The sequence below is a fragment of the Euwallacea similis genome, chromosome 35, assembly GCF_039881205.1.
Source record: "Euwallacea similis isolate ESF13 chromosome 35, ESF131.1, whole genome shotgun sequence".
NCBI lineage: Eukaryota > Metazoa > Arthropoda > Insecta > Coleoptera > Curculionidae > Euwallacea > Euwallacea similis.
Window position 1 is genome coordinate 545,546 of NC_089643.1, and position 12,964 is coordinate 558,509.

Below are 12,964 nucleotides of genomic sequence, written 5' to 3' on the forward strand. Positions count from 1 at the left end.
CAAATTTTAAAAAGTGTCGCAACACATGCAAATAAATAAAAAACGAAGAGCGTGTCATCAATGATTTGTATTCATTAATGTTACGAGTATAAAATGGAAACTAATACAAAACATTATTCTATTTTACAATTTAATCAACTATGGATAATCAATCTTCATCACTATTTTCCTTAATAACCACAGGAATCTTAGTTTTTTCAAAAATGTGATATTTAAAATATGTGTTAATTATTATTATCCTTTGGTGTTTGTTTGCTATTGTATGACTTTGGTCCGATGGTACAATACTAAATAAGGAATCGTTTGGTGCGAAATTAACAAAATGATCAAAAATTGAAGTTAGAGGTTTTATATTATTAACCGACGATATGCTAAAATAAGCAAACCTTTATCTTGAATTAGTTCCATTATTTTGAGTTTGTTACGGCTTGAGTCTTATTAGACCAACGTTTTTGATTCTATCGTTATATAGTTCAGCTTAGTTTTTTAGTTAACTATTAGACCTATATTCCGCGCTTGGGTATATCCTTCAATCTAGTGATGTTCCGTCAGGATCAATTGTAAATCCAATTATGTTCCCACAAGCAGTTATTTAGGGCTGGAAATTCCCAGCTTTAAGAATTTAGCGAGAAAAACTCTAGCTAAATTTAAAAGAAAACTTAGCAAGAAAAACTGAGAAATTAGGGAGATAAGCCTAGACAACATAACACTGAGCTTCCTAGCAGACATATGTATGACGGGTTGCCTACAATCGAGCTTTAGTTCTTGCAATATTAACTGCGTTCGTACCGTTGTAAGATCTTACAGAAATCGGTTACTCAATTGACTTTTCTGAATATGAAATCTCTTTAAATAAAACCCAGTATTGAGCTTACATATCTTTTATTTTAGTATTAAATATTAAATTAGGTATATAAATTGAAAACTCAATCACAAAAACACTCAGTTCTCTATACACACGCTTAAAAACGGAGTAACAGATATTAATGTTAGTAAGTTGTAAAAAATAAAACTTCCAAGTAAATTTGGATACCCTTTAAATGCACTTTACATATAGGTAGGCCTCGTGATTAAAACTCCGACAGTCACCCCTTTCTCTCCAGACTTACTATAAAGGACGAGCATTAATCACCCAGTATATTCTGTGACGATCGCAGTTTCCTCGCTGTGCCATTTACAATACTTCATATTCTTTAATAAATCTGCCTCCATTCTCTCATCGTTATTACTATTAATATTAAACAATACATGCACAGGATGCGTCAAACAAATCGTCTGGCGATTATGGGTTTTGCAACATAGAAAATTTTTGACACACCCTGTAGTTATAGCGGCTATATACAGGGGTTGTTAATTGTTCAAATGGATAACAGAGAATTATTGTTGTTCATCGAGAGTTTGACTATTTAGAGTTTTTGGCTGCTTCTTCAATAATGATCAAGGAACTCTTGTTACATCTGACCATTAAGACTTTTTAAGTTGATATTTCTATTCATATCATAATATAAGAAAGCATCCTCGCTTGAAATCATCAAAACTTTTGTCTTTCCATCGCATTTTGAGTGTTATTAAAGAAGAATTTTGTGGTCCTCGTGCTTCCCTTAATGCTGAAAAATAAGGCGTTATAACAGTGTCAAAATCTCGACTCAAATAAACCGGACGAAAGTCTTTTTATTTCACATTTTAGTGCTTAAATTACCCTTTTACCAGGCTGGTTTCGACATTATTAGTGTGAAAAAATAACTATTTTTCTTAAACCTAAACAATTAAGATTGACCGCCAAATGAAAATCCGAACCGCTCCGGCTCCACACTCCTCCTCAGTTTAGTTGTCGCAATACTTCCTTCATTTGTGATTTTTCTGAAATTTATAGAATGATGCACTTTTTGCGCTTTACCGGTTCTGGCGGTTCGAGGGCCGCCAAAATGGCCTCATCAAACACGTTCTTTAGCCCTTTCTGAGTCAAAGCCGAACACTCTACGTATTTGACGGCTTTGAGTTCTTTGGCCAGCTTTTCTCCCGCCTCTATCGAAATCGGTTTTTGCTTGTTTTTTGCTAGTTTCTCAACGGTGGCGCCGTCGTCGCGCAAGTCCACTTGGGTACCCACCAGCAGAAACGGTGTCTTTTGACAATGATGGGTTATTTCAGGGACCCACTGAACATCATTAAAACTATCATTGAAAGCTGTATTTGAACAGTGAATGATGGAAAGTTACCTTTTCTTTTACGTTTTCAAATGACGATGGACTGACCACTGAAAAACACACAAGGAAAACGTCCGTTTGTGGGTAGCTCAGGGGCCGGAGTCTATCGTAGTCTTCCTGACCTAAATGGAAATTAAAATGTTATGAATTTGATATGTATTCTGGGTGAATTAATGAAAATGTTTTTATACAAATATTACTAGAAACACGAGATGGAAAAATGTTAGTCAGAAGTTTAACAGGTTTAAAGTCGGGTCTGCATGAAGTTCTCAGGTGAAACTTAGTATACATTTCTGTGTAGCAAATTAATATTAACAAATTACTAAACATCTGTCAATCCTTTTTTGTGATATTCCGATTAGTAAAGAATTAAACCATTAAATAAAGGTAGACCATTTAAAAAAAAACGTTAAGAAGACGTAGAAACATTACAGGCACGTGTATCAACTCATCTGTTAAGTATCGTCGATGTCAAATGTTTAATGCTAAATAGTAACAGGCTAATCAACGCCCTGCGTTCACAATTCACTGTCTACTGCGAGTTTCTTTTAAAGAATCATTCCTTAAATTGTAAGCATCTACTGGATCCCCAGGGAATAATGCTATATGAAATGATTCACTGCGCCCCAGCATGGTATATTTGGAATATAACTAACTTTTTTTAATTTATGATGAGTCTGTACATCTGTCTGTACATCCTTCACAATTTTCCTGAAATGTAATGTGTTTTGATTTAATTGAACGCTTTGAAGTATTTTCGCTATCAAAGAGAGTACTTTGACAGCGATGATAGCTTCTTGATCAAGTGGTTTACGTGAATATCACATTTAATCAAAATCTAATCCTTGGTACTACAATTTCTTCAAATTGAAAATTTCCATTTTGTAATTTCATTAAATTGTATCTACTTCTGTATAAACGCTAAAAATTAAAAACCTAAACCCCACTTTTGTTTTAATTATGGTTGCTATAGAAATGCTATGTCAAATGAAATGTCACTTTTGACATTAAGATTCAAGGCGCGTTGTTTTTGTTTTGAATTTAATTATATTATGTTTAATTAATTCTGCTCAATTTAAATGAATATTTGTAATTTTATAAAATCTAGTGTAATCTAATCGTGAAAAAAAAACAACCATTGATACACCGCAATTTAAATTTGACGTTCAATTGATAATAATATACTTCATAACCTTGGTGTATAATATATTATTGTTTACAACCACATTTTAATGAAAATAAAATGGAATTATTTAAACAAGCTCAGTTGCATGTTGTGTTTATAGCTGTAAACAAAAAAGTTTCCAAGGTTATTTGACATGTCAAACTACATAAGCCCTTAAAAATACAAAACTTTGACGGAACGTCTGGAGAAACCTTAACACACTGTACAGAATTTTCTATGGTAGGGGAAAACTGTTTTTAACATCACCAGAATTAAATTAAAAATAGCCATGTGGTATACTTTTAGACATAGAATCTATAATGTTAAAAAATTATTCAACTTCAAACTAAAAGGCTACAATGTAATAAAACTTCAATTTTTATAATGGAATATTCTTCTTTATGTTGATTTCAAATACAGGGTGTTTTTTTAAATAAATGTCCGATATTTCCCAGGACGATTCCTCGGGTATTTTTTAGATAAAAATTCCATATAAGCATGGGTGCGAAAGGCCTTATCGAGCTATAAGGTGTTAAAAATTATTTTTTTATATTTGTTTTTTCTAAGTAATTTTTGAAATAGTATCGAATTTAGACGAAATTTGGTACTTAGGGGATTTGTAACATGAGAGAGGAATCGTCCTGTGAAATATTGGACATTTATTAAAATACCACCCAGTATATGAATAGGGTGTTGTAGTATTATCGCAAATTTTTTTCACTCAAACTATTAGTATTTGTGTTCCAAAACTAATATGTAGGACAACAAATTTACCTTAAGTTATATATAATAAATGTGATATTAAGATGATTTATTGGACTTACACATTATCTTATAGAACACAAATAATTGATTTGTTGACAAGCTACTCCTTGTGGTGTTTTTCTTGCCTTTTGAAGACCTACCCATCCAACAGCTCCACAAAATGTCATTAAGATGAAGAAATAATATGAAACCATGAAAAATTACTAAAACACCACTGAACAATTGAAATTTTTCCTAATTCCATGTAAGTGACCCCACTCTGTAATGCTTTTGCCTTCAGGGATGCAAAATTGCAAAATATTAATATTTTCTACTTATTAGGGCAAATAATAAGAGTTTCCAGAGTCCGCTCATTACCATAAAACCCTGTGATGTCTCTGTCAATAGATAATCTCAAGACTATTTCAATTAGTAAAAATTACTTTACAATGATGAAATTTCAAATAAAAGACAAACTCACTGAACCTTTTAAGAAGTCTCAATATCTAGGAAGAATAACAATTTCAGCAATATTTTCATTACAAATACCAGCACAAGATAAAACATTAAAATGAACAAAAATTGCTACGAATTGCCAAAGATACCCCACTGAAAATTTAGCTGTTTCATTTTCCATTCTAATATTTATCCTTATTAATATTTATTGAAAACAATTTTTTATCTTAAGTGTATCAATTTAAAAAAATTAAATTATTTATTTCTCCAGTTCAAAAAGGTAATTTTACCCAATTTAAAACACAAGAATTTGCCCAGAAGATAATGTTGGATATATCTTCTAAATAAAGTTTAAGGGTTTGATGCCATTAGTCTAAATATACAGTAATTAACTAGGCCATACTTTAATAGCCTGATACATAGGGAAAAGCTTGTTGATTAAGTGAAAAATAACAAATTGGGTAGTCATTACTTATATATTTATGAGACCTTTATTATCATCTAATAATTCATCTTATTATGGTCTCATAAGCCTAGATCACACCTTCCTAAAAGTAAATCCATACTATGTTATATGAATCATATATCCAGCTCTTATCACTGACCTATTGCTGTATAAACATTATTTTATGTGAAAAGATAACTTTTTCTTTCTATGAGTAATACTATCTGTACAACCTCAATTTGAGGCTGTAGAAGCAGCATTTTCACATCCTCAAAAGTCAACAAAAAGTATAAATGGAAATGGAAATTACCTGCAGTATCAAATAATCCCAATGTGTAAGGTTCTCCACCAATCATTACTGTTACAGCATAGTTATCGAACACAGTGGGCACATATTCTGAAGGGAATTTATTTGTTGTGTAACTAGAAATAAGCAAATAAATTGATTATAAACAGATTTATGAGAATTCCTTAATGAATAATACATGGGTTTGTCCCCAAAAACTATGTTGATAATAACTGTTCAGAAATTTGTTTTTAAGCTAATCAAAACTTACCTAATAAGCAAACAAGTTTTACCGACAGCACCATCGCCGACTACCACACACTTAATAGTCTGCATCTTCAATAGGACTCCTAAAAACACCACATTTAAAGTAGACTATCTGAGCCACTACTTCAAGCAATATGCTAGGTGAAGTGTTACTGCAATGCGAAGATAATTACACGTAAAAAACACCGTAAGTGGCATAATTTGGGTCCTATTATGCAGTTATTTTCATCGTATTGCTGCCATTTTTACGTTTGTTAAGAGTCGAATCGAGGGGTTAAAAAAACCTACCTTGTAGCAGTGTGCGGTTTAAATTATGTCTTTTGTAACACTAACAGTACTTGTAGCAGGATAATTAATAAATTGCAACTGAGTTGTTGCTGTAAAAAATGAAATTCTAAAGTTTTGGGTTGGGTTCGTTTTCTTTATAATTCACGTATTCTATCATGAAACTTCAAAATTACGTTGAAATAAGCGACATCTGTGAGGATACGATGATATTGATTGACTTTTGAAGTCGATTGATTGACAGGCAATTGCCTTCCTAGCATTGATTACGTCGTAGAAAATGTAGAGTACAAAGATACGTAAAAGTTCTGATTTTTTTAGGTTAATTTCATTACTAATTCAAATCCTACAAAAAAAATCTTAATCTCGTTAAGTTTTAACTCCTATTAATGCAATGCAATGAAACATTAAATTGATACCGCTTGCCTTTACAAGAAAATACCTATCACAACTTATTCAACAACCAAGATGCTGAAAAAAAGTCGCAAACAAACCAAGTCAGTGTTGGATCTTCTCCACAAAAGTTTTGTCCTTACCTGTGTGGGGGCGACAGTCCTATCAACAGCTTATTTGGGTTACCGGTTTTACATTTACATGGCTGTAAGCAGACCGCAATTCATCGAACAGAAGAAGCTGATTGAGCAGAAATTGCTAGCAGAAGGAGCACATGAAAACCTCCAAGATACTGCACCAAATATTTCATAGAGGAATTGTAATGTTATGTAAGAAATGTAGTAAGTGTAAATTTGTCCGACAGAGTTTGAAAGGTGTTGTATTATATGCCTTATGAGTTATAAAACTGGTTATAAGTTTTTTGCATGTCTGTCCTATTCGAAGTTTCAGATGAGGGGTGTAGAGCTGAGAGGTATAGAAAAAAGTCCATAAGTATTTGCATTAGCAATACATTTCTACTGCACTAGGTAGGTAGTCTACTTTTATTGGATCACCTATTTATTTACTTTTGATTTTTCACGCAACTAGGGCGAAAATAACAGTTTTTGTCGCGCAAATTTTCTAACAAATTCATGTATGTCAGTTTAAGTAATTAATTAAACGTTTTATTATGTTTAATAACTAGTTTTATGTATTAAATTCTTGTTAAAAAATTAAAATTTCCATTAAAAGTACAGTAGTTCGTCTATATAAATCGCTAACCTCTTTCCGAACTCCGAACATGAAATGTGTTCTAAATGTTCTGAATAAAAGGTTTAGAACACATTCTCGTCATTTTGAATTGTTATGTTTAGGCTTTTTCGAAAACAATGATCTGGATCAAAATGATGTCTTTCGGCTGATTTTTAACCATTCGGATTGGTTGACTGTCATCAGGATTAATCTGATTGGTTGAAAATCGGCTGGTAGGGATTAATCTGAACCTGATCATCGTTTCCGAAAAGGTCTTTTGTCACTTTTATCAATGTCAAAGTCAAAACATAAAGGTGTTTGACGGATTCACCATTTCTTGCCATTCCTCCCTCGTCCTTTCTATTGATTTTTGTATCAATTTAGAAAAAAAATCAGTGTGTACGGGTTAAAATCGGCCCACAAAATCCAGAATCATTAAAGGAAAATGACGATTCTCACGAAGCCATTTTCCGAAAAAAAGGACAAATTAGTGGTGCCCCTAGTGCACGATGACGCATTAAATGTGGAGGTAAGAGTTGACTAAATGCACCTTTCATCAATGTTTGGGTTCCGTCTTTCGTCGCAGTAAAATCAATAAATATGGGGATTTTCATTCTACATTTATTTAGTGCCTTGAGGGCTATTTTAGCCCTAATTTGGTTGATCTAGACCCTACTACAGACAATTCACTATTCCATTCTAAATTTATCTCAGACAGGTACTTTATCTGTTTTTCCTGATATCTTTAAATCCTTTTTATCATAATAACATAAGAAAGAAAGCTTCCTTTTGTAGTTAATGACATGAGGATCAAAAATCTAAGAAATTCTAGAAAAAAGTTGTTTTGTTTTCCACTCACGTTTTGCAACACAAATGCAATTTGATAACAGTTTATTATAATAGTTGATTATACCAACTTATATTTGCATACATAAACATTAATTAGGTAGATATGAGATCACTTAGTAACAGAGCGAAATTTTCAGGCATCTGCCCCATCAGGAGATGTAGAGTCTCAAAACATCCATCGCCGGATTATCATTCTTCCAGGCCATGCCAGAAGAGTTTCATCCTCTACAATCCTCTGCCTGTTGATTGTTGCATTGGCAGTGGTCAGTGTAGGCATAATTGGGGGCAAAATCCTTTACAATGAATATCTCAGTGTCACCAGAAGGATGCATGAACCTTATGAGAGATCTGAAGGTTGGGTGAGAATCCCCATGTAAGTAAATGTGCTGTTGTAGTAAGGATGTAGTTTTTCAATATACTGAAAGTTTTGGACATTCCACCTTATAAATTATATTGAAACCTTCAAATTATATTATGACACTTATGATGCTCTCTTATGTTGCAACTACCTCTGTTACTTACCATTATAGAATGCTAAGACCTTGAAAGTGATATGTTTAATCTGAATGGATTAATTTCTTGTTTTCACAGCTAACAAACTTTTTTGTCATAGTTCAAAAATATATCAATTTAAGTTAATTGTTTAACAATTTATATTCTAAAATCAGTTGAAAGATGTAAGGTTTATGCAATAAATTCAGCAATTTTTTCTGCATGTAAAACTGTTATAATCAAAACATTTAACAACTTCTGAAAGGTGGTGTTTATATTTGACAAGGCTACATAAAACAGACTGTAAAGTGCCACTTTTAATGCCCAGGTAGTAAAAGTATGGGCTTGTGGCATTAGTATTAAAAAATATACTTTACAACCTGTTTTATGTTAATAAAAGGAAACTTTTTTGCAATTGAAAAAAACAGTTTAACGAGAATTTGTTTATTTCGCTCTTCCACGCACTACTTAACAATATCTGTTTAGTTCATCATTTAACGCACTGTAATTGAAATTAGTGAATTTATAAAACTCATTTTTTTAGTGCTGATTTGGATGACAATGATTATGATTCTACTGAGGATGATGAAGTGTCGATGAAAATGATAAGTGATGATAATTTAAAGAAGTGGTAAGCAAATACTGTTTATTATTAAATAATTTATTATTGAAAGTAATAACCTTGGAGACAACTATTGGATAAACTAATAAGCTAAGTTTAGAGTGACTATAGAATTTGTCATCTATGCATAAACCAAAAGAAAACATTGTCACCTATTTTATACTCTTCTTATTATGTACCCATATAATTGGAGTTAAGTTGGAATTAATTTTACTTAATTAGTAACACTTTTATGAAATGTTTCCAGATATTTGACCAGTATGCATTTAAAAATAACTTTCCAGGGAAGCATCTCTTACTAGAGCCTATTTAGGTTCATTTTGAATTTAATAATAAATGAATCACTGCCTGGGAAACTCAAATAATTGAAGAACCTCATAAAAAGTGTCAGTAGTCAATGGGACATATTTTTCTGGTACATAGCATATGTAATGAAACTTTTGAGACAATCTTCAACAAATTCAATATATTTTAAGAATAAATTGATTTCAAAACTAGTTTGACATCTTAATTCACATGAATTAAAATTCATAAGCTTATATTGAATGATTGATAAAGGTCTATTGTCTTTGATATACTGCATTTTGATAAAGCTCAAAAATTCTCAGTGGATCTTGTTTGAGACATATTTGTGATGTTAACCTTTTTTGTACATATTAGACAATTTACTGTTCTAATCAGTTCGTTGTGATTCTGGCACAATGGCAAGAAGTTAAGCCTGACTAAACAACTATTTCATTATTGGCACAATGCTGGTTGATGAAATCAACTAATTTTGGCAGATCACATCATGTCATTAAGTTACAATCATAAGGCACTATTAGAATATTCCATATATGTATTCCATATTTGGGCTTTACTGGATCACAGTAATGTCTACCAAAATCTACCAAATAATCAATAAAATTGAAGTTGCCTCCAACCAAAACATTATAACGCAAGTTAGAACTAACTACGTATAAACTGCGAGGTCAGCAAGGACAATGAACCTTTTTTTAATTATTCATTTAACATAGGTTTAGGAATTTTAATTTGTGTACGATTGAAAATGTTAACCCGGTTTTAAAATAAATTTGTTCTTAAAACTTTTGTTCTATATATATTAATTGTTCCTTTACTCTAGGAATGGTAATATGGATAATGAAGGCTGGAAGAGAATCTTAAGCGGAAAATTCTTCCAAGAAAATTTTGAAATCGACGCCGCCAACAAATACGAAAAAATCGATGTCCCAGATTTCAAGAACGGCCGCAATGGCAGGTTCATTCATGACTTCAATACAAATTATACTGGAATTATCGACGTTACTGGTATGAGATTAACTATGTTTTATATAATTGCTGGGAATCTTCAGTGTATCTCTATTATTTTCAATAAAAATTAAAAAAAACAAAAAAAAACAGGATAAAAACTTCAATTTACATCTCTCCTTTAGGAGGCAGGTGCTTCGTAATGCCTCTTAATAGGGGCAATGTACTACCGCCCAGCTCCCTCTTTGATTTGGTTCACAAAATGTGGGACGGCTACTACAAGGTTGACACTAAAGTGGTGCGAGAAACCATGAGGGTTGTCACTCCACCTGTTACTGACACCACTGATATTGGACAATATATCGCCACCGAATGTCAAGCTATGCCAATATATCGATTGGAGAAATATGTTGGTGGAAGTAAGTTTGTTTCAGTTAATATGTAAATTTTCTGCAATTTTTTTTTCTTAGTTTCCAAACGGTCTGCTAATCCAGACTCTGAGGTGAAATTTGGCCAATTTGCCGGTAAAGGCATTTGGGAGCTCGATATCGTCAATTTAGATGACGTGCTTGACTATGAAAAGCAATACAGTGGCGGTCACGCTTCTCAATAAATAAACTTCTCAATGTCAAGTGTATCATATTAAATACATTGAAGTTATTAATTAGGAACTTTTCATGTTTTCTGGGAATGTTTCTTGCAAAATCAGCTCATTCGCAGTATATTTGCGTTAAGGATTTACCACCCTTGTAAAATTTTTATTTCTTGGCTGATTTTGACATTGTTTTTTGCTAATTAGACATTCAAAATGAGCATTTGTCTAGTAGGTATAATGACTCTTCACTCATACTCATGGTCAAATGCGTGCATTTTTATGGAATTAAATTTCAAAAACTACTATTAGGGCTTTTTTAACATAAAGATAAAAGCAAATTCTCAATTAGAATAACCTAAAGCTCATCTATAGCAATTTTCATTTTTCTACCATATAAAGTGTTAGGGAAAATCAATAAAATATGTTTTTTTTGTAAACAAGTTTCAAAATTGGCAAAAAAATTATTTTAACAATAAAACTGATTGACGGTCATTCAAGAAAAAATGTATTACTAGTATTGAAGAACTTTGAAATATTTAAAAATATTAAAATTTAACCTTTTTACAATAAATTAATGTTAAATTCGATTTACTCAATTCACACAGACAAAGCAGTTTTTTGGGTTAAATATTAGTATTTTCAATTAACCCACCAAATTCTCTTATACAATTTTTAACACGTCGATGATTATTTCCCAATACGTCACTTAGTTGGTGTTAATTTATACTTCGACAAACTTCTCTAATACGTGCACAAAACTTTACGTAGGTTCAGGATTTGTGGCATGAACCTTATTTTTTTATTGTTTCTCAAAGGAAAAAGTCAATGGGTGTAATACCCGAACGTTGTGGCGGCCAACGAATAAGAGGACTATTTCATCCGATCCAGCGTTTGAGATAATTAACATTTAACCAATTTTTTACATTAACTGCATTATAAATAGGTGCTCCATCAAGTGCGTCACTGAACTCATTTTGTAGAAATCTCACAAAACGAGCTACATTCAAATTTACGTCGAAAAAATACGGTCCAATAATCTTTTGATTTACAATACCACAGAAAACATTTACTTTTGAGGAGTATTATTCTTTAAATTTAATTATCCAATTTGGGTTCCATATTCTACTATTTTGTGCCGACACTACACCGCTTGTTATAAACGTAGCTTCATCAGTGTATAAGATGTTTTTTAAAAAGTTAAGATCTTGATACATACCCTGCAGCCATAAACAGAACTTCATTCTGATTTTGATCTCCAACTTCAAGTGTATGAATAAATTTGGGTTTAAAAGGTTTCTTACCACTTTTTATATATATTTTATTGATTTTCTTGAACACCCTGTATAGCAGAAAACTGAAAATCGGTACAGATGGGTTTTAGGTAATTCTAATTGAGAATTTGCCTTTATCTTCATGCTAAAAAAGCCCTAATAGTAGTTTTTGAAATTTGATCCCATAAAAATGCACGCAGTAGACCAAGAATATAGGTGAAGAGTCATCATACTTATTACTAGACAAATGCGATTTTGAATAGCTAATTAATAAAAAAAAAACACGTCAAAATCGACTAAGAAATAAAGATTTTATAAGGATGGTAAGTCCTTAAAGCGGACACATTGTATGTAAAGCGTGATTATAAACAAAACTCAAGGAAACGTTGAAATATTAGGGGTATGTCCTAGATATATTCTTCTGTTAATCTAACGAGTCAGATATTTGATGGTAAATAGTAAATGATTTGATCAACGCCCTACGGTTCACCTATTATTTCGATGTTTTTTTTGTAAACGGTCACCGGTTACTATGATCTGTTTTTGCTATAGCTCTACTAATAATATGAAATTACGAGTAGAATAAAAATATCTATAATAGATAATTTTAATTATCCATTTTAAACCTCTGTCTCGCCGTTAAAAAAATTTGCTCCACAAGGTGAAGGCAATTTGGCTTCGGCTTGATGCTTAAATAACGTTAAAAATTGCGTTTTATTACTCCAACACTCGTAGAAGAGAGTGCAATTATTGTAGAATTTACATGCAATTTTAAATGTATAGTAGTGATATTTCTATTTGTTAGTAAGGCTCATATTAGTTATAAATAAGTATGTTATGTTATAATGTCTAAATTGATAATAAATTGACTCGTTTTTAAATTAATTAACGTTTTCCTCATTAACAAACA

At 31.8% G+C, this 12,964-nt stretch overlaps 2 protein-coding genes across 3 annotated transcripts; one reads left to right on the plus strand and one right to left on the minus strand.

Annotated features, from left to right (window-relative positions):
- Positions 1–1,592: 1,592 nt before the first annotated feature.
- Cdc42 (Cell division cycle 42) lies at positions 1,593–6,041 on the minus strand. The gene is made up of 5 exons (XM_066404521.1): positions 5,856–6,041; positions 5,572–5,650; positions 5,325–5,437; positions 2,217–2,326; positions 1,593–2,155 (listed from the first exon to the last, which is right to left on the minus strand). The coding sequence occupies exons 2-5, from the start codon at positions 5,634–5,636 to the stop codon at positions 1,868–1,870; spliced, it is 576 nt and encodes a 191-aa protein (XP_066260618.1). The 5' UTR covers positions 5,637–5,650; positions 5,856–6,041; the 3' UTR covers positions 1,593–1,867.
- Positions 6,042–7,305: 1,264 nt separating this feature from the next.
- On the plus strand, positions 7,306–12,939 carry LOC136418550 (integral membrane protein 2C). 2 transcript variants are annotated; one of them, XM_066404644.1, is made up of 6 exons: positions 7,307–7,506; positions 7,964–8,199; positions 8,863–8,949; positions 10,064–10,248; positions 10,374–10,607; positions 10,659–12,939. In XM_066404644.1, exons 1-6 carry the CDS (start codon positions 7,423–7,425, stop codon positions 10,799–10,801), a joined length of 969 nt encoding a protein of 322 aa, XP_066260741.1. In that variant the 5' UTR covers positions 7,307–7,422; the 3' UTR covers positions 10,802–12,939. The 2 variants fall into 2 exon arrangements, with proteins under 2 accessions (XP_066260742.1, XP_066260741.1); XM_066404645.1 differs by lacking the exon at positions 8,863–8,949 and having other exon boundaries at positions 7,306–7,506.
- Positions 12,940–12,964: the final 25 nt, after the last annotated feature.

Coding starts and splice junctions, on each gene's coding strand:
- Cdc42 (XM_066404521.1), bottom strand. CDS start 5,636: ATGCAGACTATTAAGTGTGTGGTAGTCGGCGATGGTGCTGTCGGTAAA. Junction 5,438..5,571: donor AAAACTTGTTTGCTTATTAG/GTAAGTTTTGAT, acceptor GCTTATTTCTAG/TTACACAACAAATAAATTCC. Junction 2,156..2,216: donor TTGAAAACGTAAAAGAAAAG/GTAACTTTCCAT, acceptor AATGATGTTCAG/TGGGTCCCTGAAATAACCCA.
- LOC136418550 (XM_066404644.1), top strand. CDS start 7,423: ATGACGATTCTCACGAAGCCATTTTCCGAAAAAAAGGACAAATTAGTG. Junction 7,507..7,963: donor ATGACGCATTAAATGTGGAG/GTAAGAGTTGAC, acceptor CGAAATTTTCAG/GCATCTGCCCCATCAGGAGA. Junction 8,200..8,862: donor GGTTGGGTGAGAATCCCCAT/GTAAGTAAATGT, acceptor TCATTTTTTTAG/TGCTGATTTGGATGACAATG.